This window comes from Somniosus microcephalus, chromosome 2 (genome assembly GCF_052327205.1).
Source record: "Somniosus microcephalus isolate GS21.2 chromosome 2, FLI_Smic_1.0, whole genome shotgun sequence".
NCBI classification, from domain to species: domain Eukaryota; kingdom Metazoa; phylum Chordata; class Chondrichthyes; order Squaliformes; family Somniosidae; genus Somniosus; species Somniosus microcephalus.
Window position 1 is genome coordinate 371,759,436 of NC_140988.1, and position 27,520 is coordinate 371,786,955.

The 27,520-nt window shown below is 50.3% G+C and overlaps 1 protein-coding gene across 1 annotated transcript in view; it reads right to left on the reverse strand.

Moving 5' to 3' along the window:
- Positions 1-840: 840 nt before the first annotated feature.
- The window catches only part of LOC147123763 (RING finger protein 145-like), a 41,122-nt gene continuing 14,442 nt past the window's right edge, over positions 841-27,520 (reverse strand). Inside the window, exons 4-10 of the mRNA XM_085975752.1 lie at positions 25,847-26,082; positions 23,841-24,019; positions 21,833-21,973; positions 16,731-16,913; positions 12,628-12,775; positions 9,078-9,434; positions 841-4,468 (exon numbers count right to left, since the gene is read on the reverse strand). Coding sequence (XP_085831878.1) covers positions 3,773-4,468; positions 9,078-9,434; positions 12,628-12,775; positions 16,731-16,913; positions 21,833-21,973; positions 23,841-24,019; positions 25,847-26,082 — 1,940 coding nt within the window. The 3' untranslated portion in view covers positions 841-3,772. The remainder of the gene's footprint in view (positions 4,469-9,077; positions 9,435-12,627; positions 12,776-16,730; positions 16,914-21,832; positions 21,974-23,840; positions 24,020-25,846; positions 26,083-27,520) is intronic.

The following is a 27,520-nucleotide window of genomic DNA, read 5'->3' on the forward strand; positions in this document are numbered from 1 at the left end:
CCCTGCTCTTCTTCAAAATAGTGCCGTGGGATCTTTTACGTCCACCTGAGAGAGCAGACGGGGCCTCGGTTTAACGTCTCATCCAAAAGACGGCATCTCCGACAGTGCAGCGCTCCCTCAGCACTGCACTGGGAGTGCCAGCCTAGCTTTATGTGCTCATGTCCCTGGAGTGGGACTTGAACCCACAACCTTCTGACTCTGAGGCGAGGGTGCTACCCACTGAGCCACGGCTGACACGAGCAGACAGCGATCCCGGCCAACATTCCTCCCTCGACCAAAAATGAAGTACTCTTGAAGTGTAGTCACTGTTGTAATGTAGGAAACGCGGCAGCCAATTTGCGCACAGCAAGCTCCCACAAACAGCAGTGTGATAATGACCAGGTAATGAATAATAGAATGGTTACAGCACGGACAATGTTTTTAGTGATGTTGGTTGAGGGATAAATATTGGCCCAGGACACCAAGCTTTTTGGGCAATTTTCCACTACCCTTTGTGTGAAGAAGTGCTTCCTGACATCATCCCCTGAACGGCCTGGCTCTAATTTTACGACAGTGCCCCCTTGTTCTGGACTCCCCCCACCAGAGGAAATAGTTTCTATCTGCCCCATCGAATCCTTTTACCATTTTAAACACCTCGTTGGGACCACCCCTCAACCTCCTATACTCGAGGGAGCACAAGTCACGGTTATGCAGCCTGTCCTGATAATTTAACCCTTTGACAACCTCAGGACATTCCAAAGCGCTTCACATCCAATCCAGTACATTTCTGAAGTGTAGTCTCTGCTGTAATGCAAGTGTAGGAAGAGGAGGAATAAAGCACAGCCAGAACTCGAGAGGGAGGGGAAAACAAATAGTCAGTTCAATTCGACTCCCCTAAGACATGCATCGATCAAAATGTTCATGTAATACATTCAAAAAATACTGAATACAAGACGTGTTGCTGAGAGGAGAACAATAACAAAAAGGCACAAAACTGGTGTCCTTCAGTAAATAATGGCTCAACTATTGCATCTCAAAATCGATTATAACAAACCAGCGTTTGACCTTCCCGGTGTCGAATCTGGGACTGGGATTCCAACCTGCCGAGCCCCCCCACCCCCCGCGCTTTCATCGGCCAGTGCCTCCGTTCTCCTCTCGGCCGCTCGGAGGCTGGTGCGGGAGAACGACGATTGGGGCCTAGAGCAGAGGCAAAGGACAGCGTCACTTCCTCCACCTCCACCCCCCGCCCCCCCCACCCACCCCACCTTCTTCCTTTGAACCCACCTGCCGATGAATCAAATAGTTTTAACTCAGGGGAGGTTTTTTTTTTGCCAACTATGGTTGGATGTAACACTGAAGGTTTCATCATAGGGCGTCCCACCTCCCTTACGCTCCCGCCCCCCACTGGCCGCCTGACACCTCCATCCACGCTCCCACCTCCCCCGCTCCCGCCATTGGCCGCTTGACACCTCCAACCACCCCCCGCCCCCCACGCTCCCGCCATTGGCCGCCCAACACCTCCATCCACGCCTTCCCACACCAATTGGAAAGAGACTAGCATCATCGTTACCCGATTGGACGATTCTCGACTGTCAGTCCAAACCGCCTCTTTCCCCATCTCCAATAACTAACAAACAAAACTCGCTCAAAGAAAATGAATTAAAACACGACATTTAAAAAAAAAAACACTTCTATGAGTTTTCTTGCAGAGTTGCTCACAACAGTGTCCTGGGGATTAATCTTTCATTCCTGGAGACTCCAGGGCAATCTTCTGGAACGTACTCCCCCAAAAACCTGTAGAGGACGGGGGGTCAACTAAAAATGTCAAAATTGAGACTGATAGATTTTTGTTAGGCAAGGGTATAAAATAGGGTTGTATTCCACGGAATTGAGAAGGTTAAGGGGTGATCTGATCGACGTTTTCTGGATATTAAGGGGAACAGATAGGGTAGATAGAGAGAAACTATTTCCGCTGGTTGGGGAGTCCAGGACTAGGGGGCAGAGTCTAAAAATTAGAGCCAGACCTTTCAGGAGTGAAATTAGGAAACACTTCTACACACAAAGGGTGGTCGAAGTTTGGAACTTTCTTCCGCAAATGGCAATTGATGTGAGATCAATTGTTAATTTTAAATCAGAGCTTGATAGACTTTTGTTAACCAAAGGTATTAGGGGATATGGGGCAACGGCGGGTATATGGAGTTAGGTCGCAGATCAGCCGCGATCTCATTGAATGGCGGAACAGGCTCGAGGGGCTGAATGGCCTCCTCCTGTTCCTATCCTTAGAGAGTTGGTAACCTTACTGGGGAAGGGGGGGGGGGGGGGGGCGGGGAGAGGGCGTAAAGTTGAAAGAGCCAGAGGGGGAAAAAAATGGGTCTCGTTTCCTCGCTGCCCCACTCCCCACCCACATCTCCAACACTGCTCCAATGAAGCTCAACATAAGCTCGCGGAACAGCACCTCATCTTTCGATTAGGCACTTTACAGCCTTCCGGACTCAACATAGAGTTCAACAATTTCAGATCATAACCTCGGCTCCCATTATTTCTCCAGACAGCAGGTGCTGGTAATGATTCTGCCATTCCCATTTACAGCTCCGCTAGGCCCACCTTTTCTTCCTTTACTTGTCCCATTACTGCCCCCTCTTTGCCTCGCACCATCATCGCCTTTGTCACATAATCTCTCCTACCTACCATCCCATCACAGACCCTGCCTGCTGTTCTTTCCTCCCCTCCCCCCTTTCCTTGCCTCCGTACTTGCTTAAACCTTTTCCAGTTCTGACGAAAGGTCATCAACCCGAAACGTTAACTCTTGTTTCCTCGCTCCACAGATGCTGCCCTGGCCTGCTGAGTATTTCCAGTATTTTCTGTTTCAATTTAAGATTTCCAGCCTCCGCAGTATTTTGCTTTTGCAGAGAGAAGTCTGGCTGTCCTGAGGTACGTCAATAAGAGGGGAACCGTGCGTCAATGGGCGAGGGGCGCTGGAACAAAGGCAGGCAAGAGGGGGTGTGTACCATCTACAAGATGCACTGCAGCAACTCGCCAAGGCTTCTTCGGCAGCACCTCCCAAACCCGCGACCTCTACCACCTAGAAGGACAAGGGCAGCAGGCGCATGGGAACACCACCGCCTCCAAGTTCCCCTCCAAGTCACACACCATCCTGACTTGGAAATATATCGGCCGATCCTTCATCGTCACTGGGTCAAAAACCTGGAACTCCCTCCCTAACAGCACTGTGGGAGTACCTTCAGCGCATGGACTGCAGCGGTTCAAGAAGGCGGCTCACCACCGCCTTCTCAAGAACGATTAGGGACAGGTATAAATGCTGGCCTTGCCAGCGACACCCGCATCCTGTGAATGAATAAATAAAAATAAAGAGAAACCAGTGGGGGTGGGGGGTGGCAGGGAGACGGCGATTTACACTTGACCATTCCTGGGTAGCTCAGGCCTCTGATACCATGTCACCAGTAAGCTCGACTCCACAGCAATCTGGGTGAAATGTGAGCACTGCACGGGAATCAACATGTTTCACTCGAGTGAGGCCGTGGATAGGTTAGCTCACGCTTACCCCTTTCCTTTACTTTCCCGTTTTCTCTGGAAGCCAGTGGGTTCCAAAATGGCCGCCACTCAATGAAGGTCAAGCTAAAATGAAGGTCAGAGTTCAACCACTTTTTTTTTATATATATAGGCCTTGCGATCTGAATGGTCAACATAAGGCAATTGTGTTTTTACAGTAAAACAGTTCAGATTTCTTTTTTCTCTCCCCCCTCCACCCCGATTATTCCAAGTCCCAGCACAATCAACTCTTTTCAGCCTGTAAACTTAGTTCTATTCCTGAGGAATCGCTCCTTTCGGAAAACTGTAAAGATTCCCTTCTTTCCGCCGGCGTTTCCGCTATGTCCGGAAGTGGATTTAAGTCCTGATCGGCACTCGGTGACTCACTGCGTGCAGTGTCCATTTCGTCCTCTCTGTTTGGGCTAGGCCGGAGGCCTAACTCCTCGGGAGGTGCCTTTCCGCTGTCGGGGGTCTCTTTTCCCGTCGCATTTTCTACCGGGTCCCTTTCTTCCGCGGACTGATATTCTTCCGAAACGGTCATCCCGACAGCCTCGTCTCTCTCAGGAGTTTGATCTTCCCCGGATTCTGCACTCTCTGGAGGGTCTCGGTTTTCAGGTTGACTGGCGGCGCTCTCCCGACGGCCGAGCTGCAGTTCGCAGTCTCCGTTAGAACGAGGCCCGACGTCTGCGGCCCCGGTTAGTTCCTCGCAATCGTCCGAAGGTGCGGCCGTGCCGGCTGCTTCCCCGTCTCCAGGAAGGGCCTGTTGCGGCTCGCGAGCCTGCTCCTCTTCCCGGGCCTGCTGGGGAGGCTCCGGCGGAGGAGGGGATGGCTTTATGGGTTGGTGGCACATGGGGCACGTTTTCTGCACGTACAGCCACCGCCGCAGGCAGGAAGAGTGGTAATAATGTCCACAAACGGTTACGATAGCTGTTCTCATTACCTATGAGAAAGAAAAAGAAAGCACGAGGGAAACACTATTAAACCAACAACAGACGCAAATGCTCAAAACATTCGCTCCCTCCACCACCGGCGTACCGTGGCTGCAGTGTGTACCACCACCGGCGTACCGTGGCTGCAGTGTGCACCATCTACAAGATGCACCACAGCAACTCGCCAAGGCTTCTTCGGCAGCACCTCCCAAACCCGCGACCTCTTCCACCTAGAAGGACAAGTGCAGCAGGCGCATGGGAACACCACCACCTCCAAGTTCCCCTCCAAGTCACACACCGTCCTGACTTGGAAATATATCGGCCGTTCCTTCATCGTCACTGGGTCAAAATCCTGGAACTCCCTCCCTAACAACATTGGTTCAAGAAGGCGACCTACCACCACCACCACCTTCTCAAGGGGCAACTAGGGATGGGCAATACAGGAAACTCTCGATTTACCGGCACCTAAATAACCGGAAATCTCTGTTAACCGGCAAAATTCAGGAGTAGGTAAGTTTTAATTCATATTAGTGGCCATTCCTGGATCTTGTGGCCGGATCCTGCACCTGTTGCTAAGCAACAGGGACGCTGGGATCTTGTGGCCTGGTTCCTGCACCTGTTGCTAAGCAACAGGGACGCTTAGATCTTGTGGCCTGGTTCCTGCACCTGTTGCTAAGCAACAGGGACGCTTGGATCTTGTGGCCGGAGTTCCTGCACCTGTTGCTAAGCAACAAGGAAGCCTGGATTTGTTGCTGTGTACGGGGCTCTCGTACCTTTTACTATACCTCTCTGTAATCCGGACTTTTTGATAAACCGGCACCATTGGTGCTGGATAAAAAAGAGTTTCCTGTAAATGGTGGCCTTGCCAGCGACACCCAGCATGAATTTTTAAAAAAAACAAATTCAGCTGAAAAAGGGACAAACCAGCCACATTTCTAAACAACTTGTCATTTCAGAAAGACAGAGCTTGTTGTAGGGACGGTAGTGTAGTGGTTATATTACTGGGCTGGTAATTAAAAGGCCCTGGACGAATAATGCAGAGAACGTAAGTTCAAATCCAACCAACCACGTTTGAGAATTAAAAATCCATTAAAACCTGGAAATAAAAAAACAGTTTTTTAAAATCAGTAAAAGGCGTCGGATTGTCGTAAAAATCCAACTGGTTCACGGACGTCCTTTAGGGAAGGGAACCTGCCGTCCTTACCTGGTCTGGGGCCTATGTGTGACTCCAATCACACAGCAATGTGGTTAACTATTAACCGCCCTCTGAACTGGCAGAGAGAGAAGGGGGGGGAAAGAAGATCCTGCAGAAGTTCAAAAGAAGGCCCACCACCACATTCTCTGGGCAAACTGGGATAGCTAATAAATTTTTCAAAATTATTGGTGGGGGGGGGGGGGGAGGATAGACAATAGTGAGGAGGACTGCAACAAATTACAGGAGGACATTAATAAACTTGCAGAATGGGCATATAATTGGCAAATGATGTTCAACACAGATAAATGTGTGGTATTACATTTTGGTAGGAAGAATAGGGAGGTCACTTATCACTTGGAGGGTGTGAGTCTAGGTGGGGTAGAGGAACAAAGGGATCTCGGAGTACAAATACACAAATCACTAAAAGTTGCGACACAGGTTAGCAAGGCCATAAAAAAAGCAACCCAAGCACTAAGGTTTATTTCTAGAGGGATAGAATTGAAAAGTAGGGAAGTTATGCTAAACCCGTATCGAACCTTGTTTAGACCACACTTGGAGTACTGCGTACAGTTCTGGTCTCCATATTATAAAAAGGATATAGAGGCACTGGAGAGGGTGCAGAGAAGATTTACAAGGATGATACCAGAAATGCGAGGGTATACATATCAGGAAAGGATGAACAGGCTGGGTCTCTTTTCTCTTGAAAAGAGAAAGCTGTGAGGTGACCTAATCATTAAAATTATGAAAGGTTTTGATCGAGTGGATAGAGAGAGAATGTTTCCACTTGTGGGGAAGAGCAAAACTAGAGGCCATCAATATAAGATAGTCACCAAGAAATCCAGTCGGGAATTCAGAAGAAACTTCTTTACCCAGAGAGCGGTGAGAATGTGGAACTCGCTACCACAGGGAGTGGTTGAAGCGAATAGTATCGATGCATTTAAGGGGAGGCTGGACAAGCATATGAGGGAGAAGGGAATAGAGGGTTACGCTGATAGATTTAGATGAGGAAAGACGGGAGGAGGCTCGAGTGGAGCATTAACGCCGGCATGGACTGGTTGGGCCGAAGGGCCAGTTTCTGTGCCGTATATCCTATGGAATCCTACGTATTTATTTATTTATGGGATGTGGGCGTCGCTGGCAAGGCCGGCATTTATTGCCCATTCCTAATTGCCCTGGAGAAGATGGCGGTGAGCCGCCGCCTTGAACCGCTGCAGTCCGTGAGGTGAAGGTGCTCCCACAGTGCTGGCCTGGCCAGCGATGCCCACATCACAAGAATGAATAATTTAAAAAAATGATGCCAATCTCGGGTTTCAAAAGTCTGTAGTCTGCAGGAGGAAGGGAAGGGAGGGTTGATGCCGGAGGAGAGGATTGAGGAGGAAGAACATAAAGAACAGCATATTTGGAGCTTAAGTACGTTGTGGGGGGGAAGGGTAGGAGATGACCTTGCCTCCCACGTCTACATTCCTGACTAGCCCCTAACTAAAAATCTTTTGCTTTATTCATTCTCGGGATGTGGCAAGGCCGCCATTTATTGCCCATCCCTCGTTGCCCTGCTTGATACAACCGAGTGGCTCGCTAGGCCATTTCAGAAGGGAGTTAAGGCGTGGGACTGGTTCAGCTTCATAATGTAGGCCCGTGCCCACCAGAGAGAGGATCGAGGTGGCCCTAATTCATCTCACGAAGGACCTTCACAGCCAAAGGAGGCTTTTTAGTCCCGTCACCCTGGGTGGAGTTGAACTCCAGCCCCTTAGAGGTGAAAGGTCGGTATCCAACCCACTGCGCCAACCTTTGTCAAGATCCTACCCTATAGGGGTCAGCCTTGGCTCAGTGGGTAGCACTCTCGCCTCCGAGTCAGCAGATGGTGGGTTCAAGCCCCCCCACTCCAGGGACTTGAACACAAAATCTAGGCCGACACTTCAGCGCAGTGCTGAGGGAGTGCTGCACTGTCAGTGATGCCGTCTTTCAGATGAGACGTTAAAACGAGGCCCTGTCTGCCCCCTCAGGTGGCTGCGAAACATTCCCACGGCACTATTTCGAAGAAGAGCAGGGGAGCAATTATCCTCGGTGTCCTGGGCAATCACTAAAAACAGATTAACTGGGTCATTAACACATCGCTATTTGTGGGATCCTGCTGTGCGCAAATTGGCAGCCGCATTTCTTTACATTACAGCAGCGGCTACACTTTAAAAAAAAAAGTACTTCATTGACCTGTGAAGCACTTTGGGACGTCCTGAGGTCATGGCCTTGGTGAGACCACACCTGGAGTACTGTGCACAGTTCTGGTCTCCTTATCTAAGGAAGGATATACTTGCCTTGGAGGCGGTGCAACGAAGGTTCACTAGATTGATTCCTGGGATGAGAGGGCTGTCCTATGATGAGAGATTGTGTAGAATGGGCCGATACTCTCTGGAGTTTAGAAGAATGAGAGGTGATCTCATTGAAACATATAAGATTCTGAAGGGGATTGACAGGGTAGATGCTGAGAGGTTGTTTCCCCTGGCTGGAGAGTCTAGAACTAGGGGCATAATCTCAGGATAAGGGGTCGGCCATTTAGGACAGAGATGAGGAGGAATTTCTTCACTCAGAGGGTGGTGAATCTTTGGAATTCTCTGCCCCAGAGGGCTGTGGATGCTCAGTTGTTGAGTATATTCAAGGCTGAAATCGATAGAGTTTTGGACTCTGGGGAATCAAGGGATACGGGGATCGGGCGGGAAAGTGGAGTTGAGGTCGATGATCAGCCATGATCTTATTGAATGGCGGAGCAGGCTCGAGGGGCCGTATGGCCGACTCCTGCTCATATTTCTTATGTTCTTATGAGGTCGTGCGCAGGTGCTGTCTAAATACAAGTCTTTCTTTTCCACGGAAACCCAGCGTAAGCTCGTGGAACAGCACCTCATCTTCCGATTAGGCACTTTACAGCCTTCCGGACTCAACATCGAGTTCAACAATTTCAGATCCTAACCTCGGGCCCCTATTACATTTTTATATATTTTTTATCCACACCTTTGTTTTGGCCCTTCCCCCTTTTTCTCTCTCCCACATGGCAGCTGTCTCTCATTCTGCCAGCGCAGTTCACACCTAATCTAGAGCTGTCTTTTGTCTCTCCACTAGTCCTATCACCATCTCGTCTGGTTTTGAATACCTCTTAATGTCTCTTCACTTCTCTTTTGTTCTTTAATCCCCATTTCCCAGCCCCCAAACTGGCCTTTTAATCAGTTTCATTCCCTGCTTTTTTCTCAGTCCTGACGAAGGGTTTCGATCTGAAACGTTAACTCTGTTTCTCTCTCCACGGATGTTGCCTGGCCTGCTGAGCTTTTCCAGCATTTTCTGTTGTTATTTCTTTCTTTCTATGCATTGGTTTTCTCAGCCTCCCTTTCCAAGGGGGGCCCCGCCCACCACATCCCCAGGGAAGAGCGAGATCCTACCTGGTAACAGATGGCACAGACGTCGCTGTATTCCTGGAGCTGTTGCTGGGTGGCGCGCGGCAGCGAGCTGATCTTCCGGGCTGCCTCCTGGCGGAGGAGGAAGCTCTTCCAGCCGGCGCGTGCCCGCAGCCAGACGTTGAAGTAGGAGTGGACGATGATGACCGAGGCGCCCATCCAGCTCCACTCGCCGAAGACCGACTCCAGCGCCCCGTAGGCCACCACGCACACGGCCACCAGGAACTCCAGGGCCCGGCACGCGCTGTTCACATAGTAGATGATGTCGTCCAGGTTTTCGATGGGCTCCCTCCGCAGATCCTCAGTCACAAAAAGCCCGTAGATGAAGAGAGTCCCAGTCACCTGGAAGAGAGGAGTTTAAGCACGATATTGGAGCAGGGTGACTATTTAGCACTCATCAGCTACAAGAGCAGGCCAGAGGCTGGGAATTCTGTGGCGAGTGTCTCACCTCCTGACTCCCCAAAGCCTTTCCACCATCTACAAGACACAAGTCAGGAGTGTGATGGAATACTCTCCACTTGCCTGGATGAGTGCAGCTCCAACAATCAAAAAGCTCGACACCATCCAGGACAAAGCAGTCTGCTTGATTGGCACCCCATCCACCACCTTAAACATTCACTCCCTCCACCACCGGCGCACCGTGGCTGCAGTGTGTACCATCTACAAGATGCACTGCAGCAACTCGCCAAGGCTTCTTCGGCAGCACCTCCCAAACCCGCGACCTCTTCCACCTAGAAGGACAAGGGCAACAGACGCATGGGAACACCACCACCTCCAAGTCGCACACCATCCTGACTTGGAAATATATCGGGCCGTTCCTTTATCGTCGCTGGGTCAAAATCCTGGAACTCCCTCCCTAACAGCACTGTGGGAGCACCTTCACCACACGGACTGCAGCAGTTCAAGAAGGCGGCTCACCACCACCTTCTCAAGGGCAATTAGGGATGGGCAATAAATGCCAGCCTTGCCAGCGACGCCCACATCCCAGGAATGAATGTTTTAAAAAAAAATTAGCGTTGGGTTTATAGGATTTAAGCTCGCCCTTAAGACAAGTTCGAGGTGCAGGAAATACAGATTAATTGGCCCCTAATTTCCGATCGGAGGCTTCCTGCGTGTGGATACCTCCTATTGGAAAAAAATCTACGCACTTACCCGAGAGCTCCCGAGGTCCGGACACTTCGACTCCTGGGCCTCTCCACAGTCGAAATGCGCAGGGCCCACGTATCCCAGAGGCGCAGGCAGTTCACAAGTGTCCCTGGGATCACGTGAGCCATGGGGAGCCAATAGGAGAAGGGAATCTCATTCATACTTTTGACAGCTTAGACCTGTCAAATATATGAATGGAGATCAATGAAAAAACTCACTAAAACATTAAATACATTTTAAAAATAATCATCACATTTTTAAACCGAGTTAAAATTACATTAAATTTAATATTTTAAACAAAAATGTAATTTTTCAAAAAAAATAATTGAAGTTTTTTTATGGGGCTAAAAATAAACTTACCTTTTTAAAAGTATTTTTAAATTATAAATGAGAGAATTTTTTTTTTTTTTTTAAACTTTTACCAGGCGTAAGATTTTTAAGTGATTTCAGCGGGCGGAGGTTCTGCAGGAAGCAGAACTCTCCGCCCGCAGAGGCCCTTCTCCAGGGCAGGCGGCCGATCTGTCAAGAGGATTCTTCACAGATTGGAAATGCCGGTTTTTAAGCGCATGCGTTGTGCATGCCTGAAACCGGCATGTCCGATGTCCCTACGGGCGTGTACACAGCCCATAGACATCGGAAAATACGGGCCAATATCTTTTATTGTTCAAAACATTGCTACAACCCGTTTGATGCAGTGCCCATGAGTTTGGTACCGAGAATTGCTCACATGCCACAGACTCAACGGGTGTCGTAAGCATGTCGTCTGGGCTGCTTCTGCTAGTCTGAGTAAGACTAGGTCGAAGTCCCCAAGGGGCTGCGGTGCACTGTATCTTTTATAACGTTGTTCACGTCTCCCTGGGCCTAAAGTCTCTGGAATTTAGAAGAATGAGGGGTGATCTCATTGAAACATATAAGATTCTTAGCGAGCTTGACAGGGGAGATGCTGAGAGGTTGTTTCCCCCTGGCTGGAGAGTCTGGAACCAATGGGGTCACAGTCTCAGAATAAGGGGTTAGCCATTTAGGACCGAGATGAGGAGAAATTCCTTCATCAGAGGGTTGTGAATCTTTGGAATTCTCTACCCTAAAGGATTGTGGAGGCTCAGTCGTTGAGTATATTCAAGGTGGAGATCGACAGATTTTTGGACTCTAGGGGAATGAAGGGATATGGGGATCGGGCGGGAAAGTGGAGCCGAGGTCGATGATCAGCCATGATCTTATTGAATGGCGGAGCAGGCTCGAGGGGCCGAATGGTCGACTCCTGTTCTTATGTTCTCCTCATTCTTCCTATCAAAGTGAATTACTTCACACTTCTCTGCCTTAAATTTCATCTGCCGTGTATCTGCCCATTTCACCAGTCTGTCGCTGTCCTCCTGAAGTCTGTTATTATCCTCCTCGCGGTTTATTATCCTTCGCACTGTTAATTATATTCCTGAGTTTCATGTCATCTGCAAACTTTGAAAATTATGCCGTGTGACCCAAGTCCAGGTCATTAAAATATATCAAATAATAATGTATTAATATATTTTTGTCAGATATAAGTGATTGGCCCGCTTTAAGTGGTGGGGACTGTAATAGATTTTTTTTCCCATTCATGCTGCAAGTACTTGATGTAAGGGTGGAAGATGTCTGTGCGTGAATTCTTTTAACGTGGGGTGGCTGTTGCACACCAGCTACCACACGAGCTTGACAGAGCAAGGTCTTGGTCCAATGGCAAGGGGATCCAAGACGATTGGCGACCACACAGACACAGACAGACAGATAGACAGACAGACAGACAGACACACACACACCACCACCCCCCCCCCCCCCCGGGTTTCGTAGGATGCGCTGTGGTCCTCCCCCCCCCCTCCCCTGGGTTTCGTAGGATGCGCTGTGGTCCTCCCGACCTCGCTGTTGGCCCGTGCCGCACCTTCCCTGGGCCCCGACCCCGACGCGCCACTCCTGGGCCTTGACCTCGCTCCTGGGTCCCGGCCTCGGACATGAATGATGTTGTCTCTCACAGGATCAAATTAGCACTGATATTCTCGCGATCCCTGGTCCCGAGCTCCACTCGCGATCCACTAGTCACCAGCTCACTAGTCTAGTGGAGGAGCGTAGTCACCTGCGAACTCATTTTTAATGTGGAAGCAAGTCATCCTCGGTTCCGAGGGATTGCCTAAGAAGAAGACGACGACTTGATCTGCATTCTCTTGAAACCCACCAGCCAATCCAGAGCCAGAACCCAACCTAACCCATACCCCAATGCTGAGCGCCAGAGCGATGTGAATACTCGCCCCGCGTTTCCTTGAAGCACACTGATCTGCGTTGTCGTGAGGGTTGACCTCGTGATCCCTTGAAACACGCCCCCACCCCCCCCCACCGCCCCCCAATTGCCCTTTAACCCACCCACCTGCAGCGAAGTCAGTGCACTGCTGGAGACGATGATCAGCAGCCAGAAATCCATCTCGAAGAACTGGGCGATCCTGTAGGCCATGAAACTGGGAAATATCAACAGGTAAAGGCACATGGTGACCGCACGGAAATGCTTCCATAAACTCCTGGGGGGGAGGGGGGAAAAAAATCACACAAATAAAGAGTCAAGTCGGAAATAGAGGATCAGTCCCATCAAACTCAATTCATATTACACGGCATAACCAGGGAAACGTGAACCAACTCCCGAGGAGATCGTGAACCGGTTCCCGAGGGAAGACACGAGATCGTGAACCGGTTCCTGAGGGAGACACGAGATCGTGAACCGGTTCCTGAGGGGGACACGAGATCGTGAACCGGTTCCTGAGGGGGACACGAGATCGTGAACCGGTTCCTGAGGGGGACACGAGATCGTGAACCGGTTCCTGAGGGGGACACGAGACCGTGAACCGGTTCCTGAGGGGGACACGAGACCGTGAACCGGCTCCTGAGGAGACCGGAGACCGTGAACCGGCTCCTGAGGGAGACCGGAGACCGTGAACCGGTTCCTGAGGAGACCGGAGACCGTGAACCGGTTCCTGAGGGAGACCGGAGACCGTGAACCGGTTCCTGAGGGAGACCGGAGACCGTGAACCGGTTCCCGAGGGGAACAAAGAAATGGCAGACCAATTAAATACATATTTTGGTTCTGTATTCACAAAGGAGGACACAAATAACCTCCCAGAGATGTCGGGGAACATAGGGTCTAATGAGAGGGAGGAACTGAATGAAATCAGTATTTATAGGGAAATGGTGTTGGGAAATTGACGGGATTGAAGGCCGATAAATCCCCAGGGCCTGATAATCTACATCCCAGGGTACTTAAGGAAGTGGCCCTGGAAATAGTAGATGCATTGCTGATCATCTTCCAGAACTCGATAGACTCTGGAACAGTACCCATGGATTGGCGGGTAGCTAATGTTACCCCACTATTCAAAAAGGGTGGTAGAGAGAAAACGGGGAATTACAGACCAGTAAGCCGGACATCGGTAGTGGGGCAAATGCTAGAGTCCATTATAAAAGATGTAATAGCAGAGCACTTGGAAAACAGTGACAGGATCGGACAAAGTCAACATGGATTTACAAAAGGTAATTGGAATTTTTTGAGGATGTAACTGGTAAAATAGATAAGGGAGAACCAGTGGATGTGGTGTATTTGGACTTTCAGAAGGCTTTCGATAAGGTCCCGCATAGGAGATTAGCGTGTAAAGTTAAGGCACATGGGATTGGGGGCAAGGTATTGACTTGGATAGAAAACTGGTTGGCAGACAGAAAGCAAAGAGTTGGAATAAACGGGTCTTTTTCCGAGTGGCAGGCAGTGACTAGTGGGGTACCGCAGGGATCGGTCCTTGGACCCCAGCTATTCACAATATATATTAATGATCTAGACAAGGGAACTAGATGTAATATCTCCAAATTTGCAGACGACACAAAGCTGGGTGGGCGTGTGTGCTGTGAGGAGGATGCCGAGAAACACCAGGATGATTTGGACAGGTTGGGTGATTGGGCAAAAGCATGGCAGATGCAATATAACGTGGATAAATGTGAGGTTATCCACTTTGGTGGCAAAAACAGGAAGGCAGATTATTATCTGAATGGCAATAGATTGGGAGAAGGGGAAGTGCAACGAGACCTGGGTGTCCTTGTGCACCAGTCGCTGAAGGTAAGCATGCAGGTGCAGCAGGCGGTTAAGAAGGCAAATGGCATGTTGGCCTTCGTAGCGAGAGGGTTTGAGTACAGGAACAAGGATGTCTTGCTGCAGTTATACAGGGCCTTGGTGAGACCACATCTTGAGTATTGTGTGCAGTTTTGGTTGCCTTATCTGAGGAAGGATGTTCTTGTCATGGAAGGAGTTCAGCGAAGATTCACCAGGCTGATAACTGGGATGGCAGGAATGACGTATGAGGAGAGATTGGGTCGATTGGCTTGTACTCGCTGGAGTTTAGAAGAATGAGAGGGGATTGTGGTAAGCCACTGTTGTTAGTATTGTTGTTCACCACTGTTGTTAGTACTGTTGTTCACTGTTAGTACTGTTGTTCACTCTTGCATATTGTTGTACTTGTCTGTGCATGCCTCAGCTGACTCCGCCCCTGGCTCCACCCTCATGGCTGGGTATAAAGGTCGCTGCTCAGAAGCCTCCGGCCCTTTTGGATACCAGGCAACCACAAGAGGCATGCTCTGTTCTTCATTGAAACTAATAAAATTCTGACAGGACTGGACAGACTAGATGCAGGAAGGATGTTCCCGATGGTCGGGGAGTCCAGAACCAGGGGTCACAGTCTAAGGATAAGGGGTAGGCCATTTAGGACAGAAATGAGGAGGAATTTCTTCACCCAGAGAGTGGTGAACCTGTGGAATTCTCTACCACAGAAGGCAGTGGAGGCCAATTCATTAAATATATTCAAGAAGGAGTTGGATATATTTCTTAAGGCTAAAGGGTTCAAGGGATATGGGGAGAAGGCAGGGACCGGGTACTGAATTTGGATGATCAGCCATGATCTCATTGAATGGCGGAGCAGGCTCGAGGGGCCGAATGGCCTACTCCTGCTCCTATCTTCTATGTTTCTATGTTAACCGGTTCCTGAGGAGACCGGAGACCGTGAACCGGTTCCCGAGGGAGACCGGAGACCGTGAACCGGTTCCCGAGGGAGACCGGAGACCGTGAACCGGTTCCCGAGGGAGACCGGAGACCGTGAACCGGTTCCTGAGGGAGACCGGAGACCGTGAACCGGTTCCTGAGGAGACCGGAGACCGTGAACCGGTTCCTGAGGGAGACCGGAGACCGTGAACCGGTTCCTGAGGAGACCGGAGACCGTGAACCGGTTCCTGAGGAGACCGCAGACCGTGAACCGGTTCCTGAGGGAGACCGGAGACCGTGAACCGGTTCCTGAGGGAGACCGGAGACCGTGAACCGGTTCCTGAGGAGACCGGAGGCCGTGAACCGGTTCCTGAGGAGACCGGAGACCGTGAACCGGTTCCTGAGGAGACCGGAGACCGTGAACCGGTTCCTGAGGAGACCGGAGACCGTGAACCGGTTCCTGAGGAGACCGGAGACCGTGAACCGGTTCCTGAGGGAGACCGGAGACCGTGAACCGGTTCCTGAGGGAGACCGGAGACCGTGAACCGGTTCCTGAGGAGACCGGAGACCGTGAACCGGTTCCTGAGGGAGACCAGAGACCGTGAACCGGTTCCTGAGGAGACCGGAGACCGTGAACCGGTTCCTGAGGGAGACCAGAGACCGTGAACCGGTTCCTGAGGAGACCGGAGACCGTGAACCGGTTCCTGAGGGAGACCGGAGACCGTGAACCGGTTCCTGAGGAGACCGGAGACCGTGAACCGGTTCCTGAGGGAGACCGGAGATCGTGAAATATTTTACCACAGGGGGTCGAGATAGAGATAATTGCATCTTTTAAGGGAAAGATGGATAAATAGTTGAAACAGAGGAAGATACCGGGCTTCGGAGAGAGATCAGGGTTGTTGGATTAGTTCTGTTCTGCTGCAGAGCATAAGCCAACATAGACACGAGGGGCCAAGCGGCCCCCTTCTGTGCTAGAAACTTCTACGGATCTGTGGACATTCTTTATAAGTCAGGTGATGGGTTGGGGGTAAATGGCCGTACCTGAAGCCATTGGACAGTCACGCTGTAGTAAAATCACATGATCTATTCTCGGGAAAAGTCTGAGATTCAATCCCTGATCCCTCTGCCGAGTTTCATCAGCTCAGCCAAGCCTACAACTAGCCTCAGTCCCCAAGGTCAAGGACCGGAGGAGGGGTGGTGGGGAACAGCCCAAGCTCCTGATTGCTGCCCAGCAGCTCCCCAAAGTGCGCACGGCTGTGATGCCCTGGTTGCCGAACAGCTCGCAGTTCAGGCAAGAATAATGGCCGCTTGGGACGAGGTACTGGAAGGTCATTGGGATCCGTACCGCACCAAGGAGACGACGCCTTCAGGGGGCAGCAGGTGGGGAGAAGGTCGGCAAGAGAACGTTGGCAAGTCCCGACTCCAGAGTAACCTTGCAGAGAGCTTGCTCTCCACCTGCCACTGACCTGTTTCGGGAAGCCCCCAGTGCAAGGATGATCGGGTCAGTGATTTCCAGCATCGATTGCAGGATGGAGGCCACTATGATGAAGAGGATAATGCTGAGGAGGAAGATGCGCTGTAGAACGTGCAGGTTAATCAGGTCCGTCTGCAGGGCCAGCAGCAGAAACGTCACGCCTTCTGTCACGCCTCTGTGTGAAAACAAAAATTACTACAAGGTAGAAAGTAACGTTACGCCGCTGTGCGGAAAGTTTTTTTACAAGATGGGAAATTAACAGTGATGTAAGAAAACTACTGGGCACTTGGTGTGAGTATTAAACAAAGTTTTAATCAACTGGTGTTCAACATGGAGATCTAGTTGTGTCCTTCACTAGTTCCTGTTAAAGAATGTCCTGAGCAAGCTGGGCCCATGCCCAAGTATTTATACTCTCCCTGGACAGTGCCACCCGCAGGCCGCCCAGTATTACTTCATAAGTAATTTCCACATGAATGACAAGATTCATGTCAAACAGCAAATGCTGAAACTAAACGCTTCTCGGATTTTCTCCGATGTAACTTGTTTTGCTGAAAGAGGGTGCAGGGTGGTCAATGCAAAGGACATAACATAAGAAATAGGAGCAGGAGTAGGCCATTCGGCCCCTCGAGCCTGCTCCGCCATTCAATAAGATCATGGCTGATCTTTGACCTCAACTCCACTTTCCCGCCCGATCCCCAAATCCCTTGATTCCCCTAGAGTCCAAAAATCTATCGATCTCAGTCTTGAATATAGTCAACGATTCAAGATCCACAGCCCTCTGGGGTAGAGAATTCCAAAGATTCACAATCCTCTGAGTGAAGAAATTGCTCCTCACATCAGTCCTAAATGGCCGACCCCTTATTCTGAGAATGTGACCCCTGGTTCTGGACTCCCCAGCCAGGGTAACATCCTCCCTGCATCTACCCCGTCAAGCCCTGTAAGAATTTTTCACATTTCAATGAGATCACCTCTCATTCTCCTAAACTCCAGAGCGTGTCGGCCCATTCTACTCAATCTCTCCTCATAGGACGATCGTCTCATCCCAGGGATCAATCTAGTGAACCTTTTTCCTTCAGGTACTTATCCAATTCCCTTTTGAAAGCCGTGATTGAGTCTGCCTCCACCACCCTTTCAGGCAGTGCATTCCAGATCACAACCACTCGCTGCGTAAAAAAGTTTTTTCTCATGTCGCCTTTGGTTCTTTTGCCAATCACTTTAAATCTGTGTCCTCTGGTTCTCAACCCTTCTGCCAATGGGAACAGTTTCTCTCTATCTACTCTGTCTAGACACCTCATGATTTTGAACACCTCCATCAAATCTCCTCTCAACCTTCGCTGCTCCAAGGAGGACAACCCCAGTTTCTCCAGTCTATCCACGTAACTGAAGTCCCTCATCCCTGGAACCATTCTTGTAAATCTCCAAGGCCTTCACATCCTTCCTAAAGTGCGGTGCCCAGAATTGGACACAATACTCCAGTTGAGGCCGAACCAGTGATTTATAAAGGTTCGTCTTAACTTCCTTGCTTTTGTGCTCTATGCCTCTATTTATGAAGCCCAGGATCCCATAAGCTTTTATTAACCACTTTCTCAACCTGCCCTGCCACCTTCAACGATTTACGCACATACACCCCCAGGTCTCTCTGTTCATGCACCCCCTTTAGGATTGTACTCTTTAATTTATATTGCCACTCCTCGTTCTTCCTACCAAAATGTATCACTTCACACTTTTCTGCATTAAATTTCATCTGCCACGTGTCCACCCATTCCACCAGCCTGTCTGTCCTCTTGAAGTCTGTCACTATCCTCCTCACTGTTCACTATACTTCCAAGTTTTGTGTCATTTGCAAATTTTGAAATTGTGCCCTGTACCCCCAAGTCATTAATATATATCAAGAAAAGCAGTGGTCCTAGAACCGACATCTGGAGAACACCACTGTATACCTTCCTCCAGTCCGAAAAACAACCGTTCACCACCACTCTCTGTTTCCTGTCACTTAGCCAATGGAGTGGGCCTTTGGCGTAGCGGTAGCATCCCCGCCGCTGGGCCAGAAGGCGTAGGGTTTCGAACCCCGCTCCAGACAGTCCCGGCAAGTGGAGTCGGAGCTCCGGCTCTAAATTCTGGGTTGACATCCAGCGGGATACTTGCGTCCGTGGGTGTGGGTGGCCCCCCCCCTCGTATGGGTTGTGGGAGCCCGTAAAACCCTCCCGCCATAGGACTAACCACCCTAATGGCTGGTATGTAGATGGTTACAGTCACGGAAGGAGCGTTAATCGCGGCCAGAAATCCTTCCACCACTTCATACAGTTCCCCAAAGGGAACAGTCTGAAGACACGTACGACGACGACTTAGCCAATTTCGTATCCATGCTGCCACTGTCCCTTTTATTGAATGGGCTTGAACTTTGCTGGCAAGCCTATTATGTGGCACTTTGTCAAACGCCTTTTGGAAATCCATGTACACCACATCAACCGCATTGCCCTCACCAACCCTCTCTGTTACCTCATCAAAAAACTCGATCAAGTTAGTTAAACACAATTTGACTTTAACAAATCCGTGCTGGCTTTCCTTAATTAATCCACACTTGTCCAAGTGACTGTTAACTTTGTCCCTGATTATCGTTTCCAAAAGCTTCCCCATTACCGAGGTTAAACTGACTGGCCTGTAGTTGCTGGGTTTATCTTTACACCCTTTTTTGAACAAGGGTGTAACATTTGCAATTCCCCAGTCCTCTGGCACCATCCTCCTTTGGAAGGAGCATTGGAAGATTATAGCCAGTACCTCCGTGATTTCTTCCTTCACTTCCCTCAGCATCCCATCCGCTCCTGGTGACTTATCAACTTTAAGTACAGCCAGCCTTCCCAGTACCTCCTCTATCAATTTTTATCCCATCCAGTATCTCCACCACCTCCTCCTTTACTATGTCTATGGCAGCATCCTCTTCCTTGGTGAAGACAGATGCAAAGTACTCGTTTAGTACCTCAGCCATACCCTCTGTCTCCATGCATAGGTCTCCTTTTTGGTCCCTAATCGGCCCCACCCCTTCTCTTACTACCCGTTTATTATTTATATGCCTATAGAAGACGTTTGGATTCCCTTTTATATTAGCAAAGTCCCCAAATTTGTTTGAAAATTCGTTCCTGGGATGTGGGCGTTGCTGGCAAGGCCAGCATTTATTGCCCATCCCTAGTTGCCCTCGAGAAGGTGGTGGTGAGCCGCCTTCTTGAACCGCTGCAGTCCGTGTGGTGAAGGTACTCCCACAGTGCTGTTAGGGAGGGAGTTCCAGGATTTTGACCCAGCGACGATGAAGGATCGGCGATATACTTCCAAGTCAGGATGGTGTGTGACTTGGAGGGGAACATGGAGGTGGTGGTGTTCCCATGCACCTGCTGCCCTCGTCCTTCTAGGTGGAAGAGGTCGCGGGTTTGGGAGGTGCTGCCGAAGAAGCCTTGGCGAGTTGCTGCAGTGCATCTTGGAGATGGTACACACGCCGAATAGAAGATTCCATCGCACAGTCCCGCCGACAAATCAACCAATCCCTTTCAATTGTCCCTTGCCTTCAAATCCCCTTTCTGCTGGACCGACGCCCAATCCCTCGGACTAAACTCACGTCAGCACTGGAAAGGAGGGCTCAATAAAAGGGCCATTTCACGCATCAAGCCCACTTCTTCCACAGGCCGTTTGCGCTCGACCCTATCAAGGACTCGACCCTTCTCGTTTAATCTGCCGAGGGCAAAGTTCCAGAGAAAACTCCAGGCTACAGATGTTTCCTCCTATCTCCACCGCCTAACCCTGGCCTGCTATCCTCCATCAGACACTTCCATCTGCTGAGTGCACACAGCGCAGCGATCACTCTGTTTCAGGGAGTATTTGATCATCTCCATGTCTCCTTACAACCTCCAATGCCATCCGTATATTTGTGCAGCTTCTAATTGGACTCAAGCCAATAGTACCCCACACCCCTGCAGTTCACGGTGTCCAATTCTATGTCACAGCAGTCAATGCACGGCATGCTTTGTTGACCAATATTTATCCGTCAACCAACATCACCTCAGAGTCAGAAGGTCGTGGGTTCAAATCCCACTCCAGACACTTGAGCACAAAAATCTAGGCTGACACTCCCAGAGCAGTGCTGAGGGAGTGCTGCACTGTCGGAGGTGCCGTCTTTCGGATGAGACACTAAACCGAGGCCCCATCGTCACCAACGTTCCCACACATTTTTTTTTTGGTGCGCGGGCCCTTTAACTGGCTGCGCATCCCATTCAAATTTTCGTGCGTGCCTGTTTTCTTCCTTTTAAAAGCTGGTGACCGGCCTGCGCGGGGCCTCCAGACCACTGCGTGGCTTAGCGGGAACGTTGGTCTGCACCTCTCGGGTGGGATGTAAAGGATCCCGTGGCCACTATTTCAAGCGGGAGTCAATATTTATCCCTCAGCCAACATCACTTAAAAAAAAACAGATCATAGAATCATAAAATAGTACAGCGCAGGAGGAGGCCATTCGGCCCATCGAGACTGCGCCGCTTCTTTCATAGAAGAAAATCTGGTCACTGTCACATTGACTGTTTGTGGGATCTTGCTGTGCACAAATTGGCTGCCGCGTTTCCCTACATTACAACAGCGTGGCTGTAAAGTGCTTTGGGACGTCCTGAGGTTGTCAAAGTCGCTATAGACATGCAAGTTCTCAGGGCCCCACTTACTCCTTTAGGGGTACGGTAGCATAGTGGTAATGTCACTGGGCCAGTAATCCAGAGGCCTGGACTAATGATCTGGAGACACGAGTTCAAATCCCACCACGGCAGCTGGGGAATTTAAATTCAGTTAATTAAATAAATCAGGATTAAAAATCTAGTGTCATTAATGGTGACCATGAAACTATCGGATTATCATAAAAACCCATCTGGTTCACCAATGTCCTTTAGGGAAGGAAATCTGCCGCCCTTACCCGGTCTGGCCTATATGTGACTCCAGACCCACAGCAATGTGGTTGACTCTCAACTGCCCCTCTGAAATGGCCTCACCACCGCCACCACCTTCTCGAGGGCAATTCGGGATGGGTCACACGTCCCAAGAACGAATAAAAACCAAAAGTTCCCTTACCTGTGCATGAGGTTGCCATTTATAAAGGCCGAATATCCCTGTAGGTAAAACTTGCACAGGGTGAGCAGGCCCAGTGACAGGCGGGAGACCGTGAACGTCAGGCCGACCAGGGAGTACGGAGTAAGGCAGCACCCCGCCACACTGCAAGAGGTCAAAGGGAGGAGGTCAAAGAGGCATCAAACATCCAACAAGGTCCCTGCAACTCTACTTGAGCGTCAGATATCTTAAAGCAGGAACAGGGGGGCAGGGGGCAGGATAGAATGATAGAATCTTACAGATAGGAGCAGGAGTAGGCCATTCGGCCCCTCGAGCCTGCTCCGCCATTCAATGAGATCATGGCTAATCATCCAAATTCAGTACCCTGTCCCTGCCTTCTCCCCATATCCCTTTAGCCTTTAGAAATATATCCAACTCCTTCTTGAATATATTTAACGAATTGGCCTCCACTGCCTTCTGTGGTAGAGAATTCCACAGGTTCACCACTCTCTGGGTGAAGAAATTCCTCCTCATCTCTGTCCTAAATGGCTTACCCCTTATCCTTAGACTGTGACCCCTGGTTCTGGACTATCCGGCCATCGGGAACATCCTTCCTGCATCTAGTCTGTCTAGTCCTGTTAGAATTTTATAAGTTTCAATGAGATCCCCTCTCATTCTTCTAAACTCCAGCAAATACAAGCCCAATCGACCCAATCTCTCCTCATACGTCATTCCTGCCATCCCAGGTATCAGTCTGGTGAATCTTCGCTGCACTCTCTCCATGGCAAGAACATCCTTCCTCAGATAAGGCGAGATGGAGGCCATTCGGCCCATCGTGCTTATGCAGGCTGTCCAATTAATCCCACTACCCCCTGCCCTGTAGCCCTGCAATTCTTTCCTTTTCAAGTATATATCCAATTCCCTTTCGAAGGTTACAAAGATTGCGTTGCTTTTAATTAGCTCACTAGAAGCTCACTGGTTGTGTGAACATCCAGCGAATGCAGGATCAGGCTTCCCTGTGCTGCCTCCCGCGTTCGATCAGATCAGTCGAGACTCAAGAGAGATCAACATGTGGCGAATGGTCACGTGGACCAGGTACCACAACACGGCCTGCACCCGTACCCCAGCTGGACCCCTGCACACTCACAGTGAGGAGTCAGCCGTGGCTCAGTAGCTTACCCTCGCCTCGGAGTCAGAAGGTTGCGGGTTCAAGTCCCACACCAGGGACTTGAGCACGAAAATCGAGGCCGACACTCCGGTGCAGTGCTGAGGGAGCGCTGCATTGTCGGAGGTGCCGTCCTTCAGATGAGACGTTAAACCTCTCAGGTGGGCGAAAAAGATCCCATGGCACTATCACAGACACCCCACAGTGCAGATAGAGGCCATTTCGGCCCATCAAGCCTGCACCGACACACATCCCACCCTATCTCCATAACCCCACGTATTTAGTCCCCCTAACACTAAGGGTCAATTTATCATAGCCAATCAACCTAACCCACACATCTTTGGACTGTGGGAGGAAACCGGAGCACCCGGAGAAAACCCACGCAAACACGGGGAGAATGTGCAAACTCCACACAGACAGTCACCCGAGGCCGGATTCGAACCCGGGTCCCTGGCGCTGTGAGGCAACAGTGCTAATCACTATGCCACCGTGCTACTATTTCGAAGAAGAGCAGGGGAGTTCTCCCCGGTGTCCTGGCCAATATTTATCCCTCAACCAACATCACTAAAAACAGATTATCTGGTCATTATCACATTGCTGTTTGTGGGATTTTGCTGTGCGCAAATTGGCTGCCGCGTTTCCCTACATTACAACAGTGACTACACTTCAAAAAGTACTTCATTGGCTGTAAAGCACTTTGATACGTGCGGAGGTTGTGAAAGGTGCTATATAAATGCAAGTCTTTATTTTACCAGGAGCAGTAAAGGAGAGAATCGGCAAACCCAATATTGTAACCGATAAACAAGAGTTTTTATTTCAAGAGTTCAGGGGTCTTCTTCAAGTGAAGACGCGCTGGCCCAACAGTACCTGGTGAGGAAGGCGAAGATCAGGCCCTCATGGGAAGATGCCGGCTGGCCGCGAGAGCTGAGGTAGAAGTAGATCTCGGTGACAAACAGCACCAGCCAGAACGCCGTGAAGAGTGCCGGCACGGCAAACTGGTTCCACAGCATGATCCCCAGGCCCAGGACTCCGTACAACTCGCTCTCCTGCGCACACACAAAAAACAGGCCCAACCGTGAGGAGTCGACGCCCACCATCGCCGCTTCACAACAACGGTCCCCGTGAGACCCACTGGCACCCCACCCACACTTCATTTCTAGTCCTTGGCCATGCGCCCCGCTGGAAAACACACCTCCCCTTTCCCCCTTCCCCCAACTCACATCCTGCCCGTCGCTGAAGCTCAGGTTCATCCCCCATCTCCTATCACTGCCCATGGACAAAGCAAAGGCGAGCATAACTGGACTGGCGCAATCCCGGTGTGCCCCGGAGCAAGTGTAAGTGCCCTACAGAGATGGCCAGGCCAAGTCGTCTCTTTTAAGGCCAACGTCTTAGCTTCCCCTCGCCCCTCCCCCCCCATCTTCCTTTTGGGAAGCCTACCTCACTCTTGGGCATCGGCCTTGGGTCAGTAGGTCGTGGGGTCAAGCCCCACTCCAGAGACTTCAGCACATCATTCACGCCGACACTTCAGGGCCGTACTGAGGGAGTGCTGCACTGTCGGAGGTGCCATGTTGCAGACCAGACGTCAAACCGAAGCCCCCGTCTGCCCTCTCAGGCGGACGCAAGCGATCTCCTGGCACTATATTTCGAAGAGGAGCAGGGGAGTTTCTCCCTGTTGTCCAGGCTAATATTTACTGCTCAACCAACCGCTAAGAACAGATGATCTGGTCATCAGCACGTTGCTGTTTGTGGGAGCTTGCTGCCACGTTACCAAGCTCGACCTCACCGCCACCTCTCTCGACCCCTCCACGGTCTCTGAATTGTCAGACTGCTTGTCCGACATCCAGTTCTGGATGAGCAGAAGTTTCCTCCAACTAAATGTTGGGAAGATTGAAGCCGTTGTCTTCGGTCCTCGCCACAAACTCCGTTCCCTGCCCACCGACTCCATCCCTCTCCCCAATATCTGTCTGAGGCTGAACCAGACTGTTCGCAACCTTGGTGTCATATTTGACCCCGAGATGAGCTTCCGACCACATATCCTCCCCATCACCAAGATTGCCCACTTCCATCTCCATAACATCGCCCGACTCTACCCTGCCTCAGCTCATCCGCTGCTGAAACCCTCATCCATGCCTTTGCTGCCTCTAGACTTGACTATTTCAACGCTCTCCTGGTCAGCCTCCCACATTCTACCCTCCGTAAACTTGAGGTCATCCAAAACTCGGCTGCCCGTGTCCTAACTCGCACCAAGTCCTGTTCACCCATCGCCCCTGTGCTCGCTGACCTACATTGGCTCCCAGTTAAGCAACGCCTCGATTTTAAAATTCTCATCCTTGTTTTCAAAACCCTCCATGGCCTCGCCCCTCCCTATCTCTGTAACCTCCTCCAGCCCTACAACCCTCCGAGATCTCAGTGCTCCTTCAATTCTGGCCTCTTGAGCATCCCTGGTTTTAATCGCTCCCCCATTGGTGGCCGCGCCTTCAGTTGGCTAGGCCCTAAGCTCTGGAATTCCTTCCCTAAACCTCTCCGCCTCTCTCTTTTCCTTTAAGACGCTCCTTGAAGCCTACCTTTTTGACCAAGCTTTTGGTCAACTCGCCTTAATTTTTGTCTGATAATCGTTCCCGTGAACATTTGGGACATTTTACTATGTTAAAGGCGCTATATAAATACAAGTTGTTGGTGATAGAGTTCCTGATTTCCACTACCCTTTGTGTGAAGAAGTGCTTCCTGACATTACCTCTGAACGGCCTGGCTCTCATTTTAAGGTCATGCCCCCTTGTTCTGGACTCCCCCCACCACAGGAAATAGTCTCTCTCGATCTACCCAAGCAAATCCTTCAATCCTCTTAAACGGCCTATGGTTCGGAGTGGTCCTACCTGCACAATCTCGCGGTAGGCAGATTTGGCCAGGTGGTACGGCACAAGCATGTTGCAGAGCAGGAAGTAGAGCACCTCGAGGCTGGTGAAGGCGATGGCGAACTTGTTGAGGACCAGAAGCACGGGGAGGGGCACCATGCAGAGCCTGGCCAGCAAGGGAATCAGGTGAGCCGCGAACAGCCAGAAGGGCTTCGTCTTCATGAAGTAAGAGCAGAGGGAGGAGACCAGAAGCTGACCTATGGACACACAAACATTCGAGGCTTATTGCAAGGGGGCGTCTCGCACCCAGCACCTCCGACCCTTACTAGTAATCCAATCACGGCGTACGAACATACGAATTAGGAGCAGGAGTCGGCCACTCGGCCCCTCCGAGCCTGCTCCGCCATTCAATAAGATCATGGCTGATCCGATTACTCCACATTCCCGCCTAACCCCCCGATAACCTTTCACCCCCCTTGTTTACCAAGAATCTATCTACCTCCGCCTTAAAAATATTCAAAGACCCTGCTTATATATCACAATATATATTAATGATCTAGACGAGGGAACTAGATGTAATATCTCCAGGTTTGCAGACGACACAAAGTTGGGTGGGCGTGTGTGCTGTGAGGAGGATGCCGAGAAACTCCAGGATGATTTGGACAGGTTGGGTGATTGGGCAGATGCATGGCAGATGCAGTATAATGTGGATAAATGCGAGGTTATCCACTTTGGTGGCAAAAACAGGAAGGCAGATTATCTGAACGGCAATAGATTGGGAGAAGGGGAAGTGCAACGAGACCTGGGTGTCCCTGTGCACCAGTCGCTGAAGGTAAGCATGCAGGTGCAGCAGGCGGTTAAGAAGGCAAATGGTATGTTGGCCTTCATAGCGAGAGGATTCGAGTACAAGAACAAGGATGTCTTGCTGCAGTTGTACAGGGCCTTAGTGAGACCACACCTTGGGTATTGTGTGCAGTTTTGGTCGCCTTATCTGAGGAAGGATGTTCTTGCCATGGAGAGAGTGCAGCGAAGATTCACCAGACTGATACCTGGGATGGCAGGAATGACGTATGAAGAGAGATTGGGTCGATTGGGCTTGTATTCGCTGGAGTTTAGAAGAATGAGAGGGGATCTCATTGAAACTTATAAAATTGTAACAGGACTGGACAGACTAGATGCAGGAAGGATGTTCCCGATGGTCGGGGAGTCCAGAACCAGGGGTCACAGTCTAAGGATAAGGGGCAAGCCATTTAGGACTGAGATGAGGAGGAATTTCTTCACCCAGAGAGTGGTGAACCTGTGGAATTCTCTACCACACAGGGGAGTTGAGGCCAATTCATTAAATATATTCAAGAAGGAGTTAGATATATTTCTTAAGGCTAAAGGGATCAAGGGATATGGGGAGAAAGCAGGGACAGAGTTTGGATGATCAGCCATGATCTCATTAAATGGCGGAAGAGGCTCAAGGGGCCGAATGGCCTACTCCTGCTCCGATCTTCTGTTTCTATGTTTCTATAACCGTTCACCCCCTTCCTTACCAAGAATCTATCTACCTCTGCCTTAAAAATATTCAAAGACTCTGCTTCCACCGCCCTCTGAGGAAGAGAGTTCAAAAGACTCACGCCCCTCTGTGAGGAAACAATTTCTCCTCATCTCTGTCTTAAATGGGCGACCCCTTATTTTTAAACAGTGACC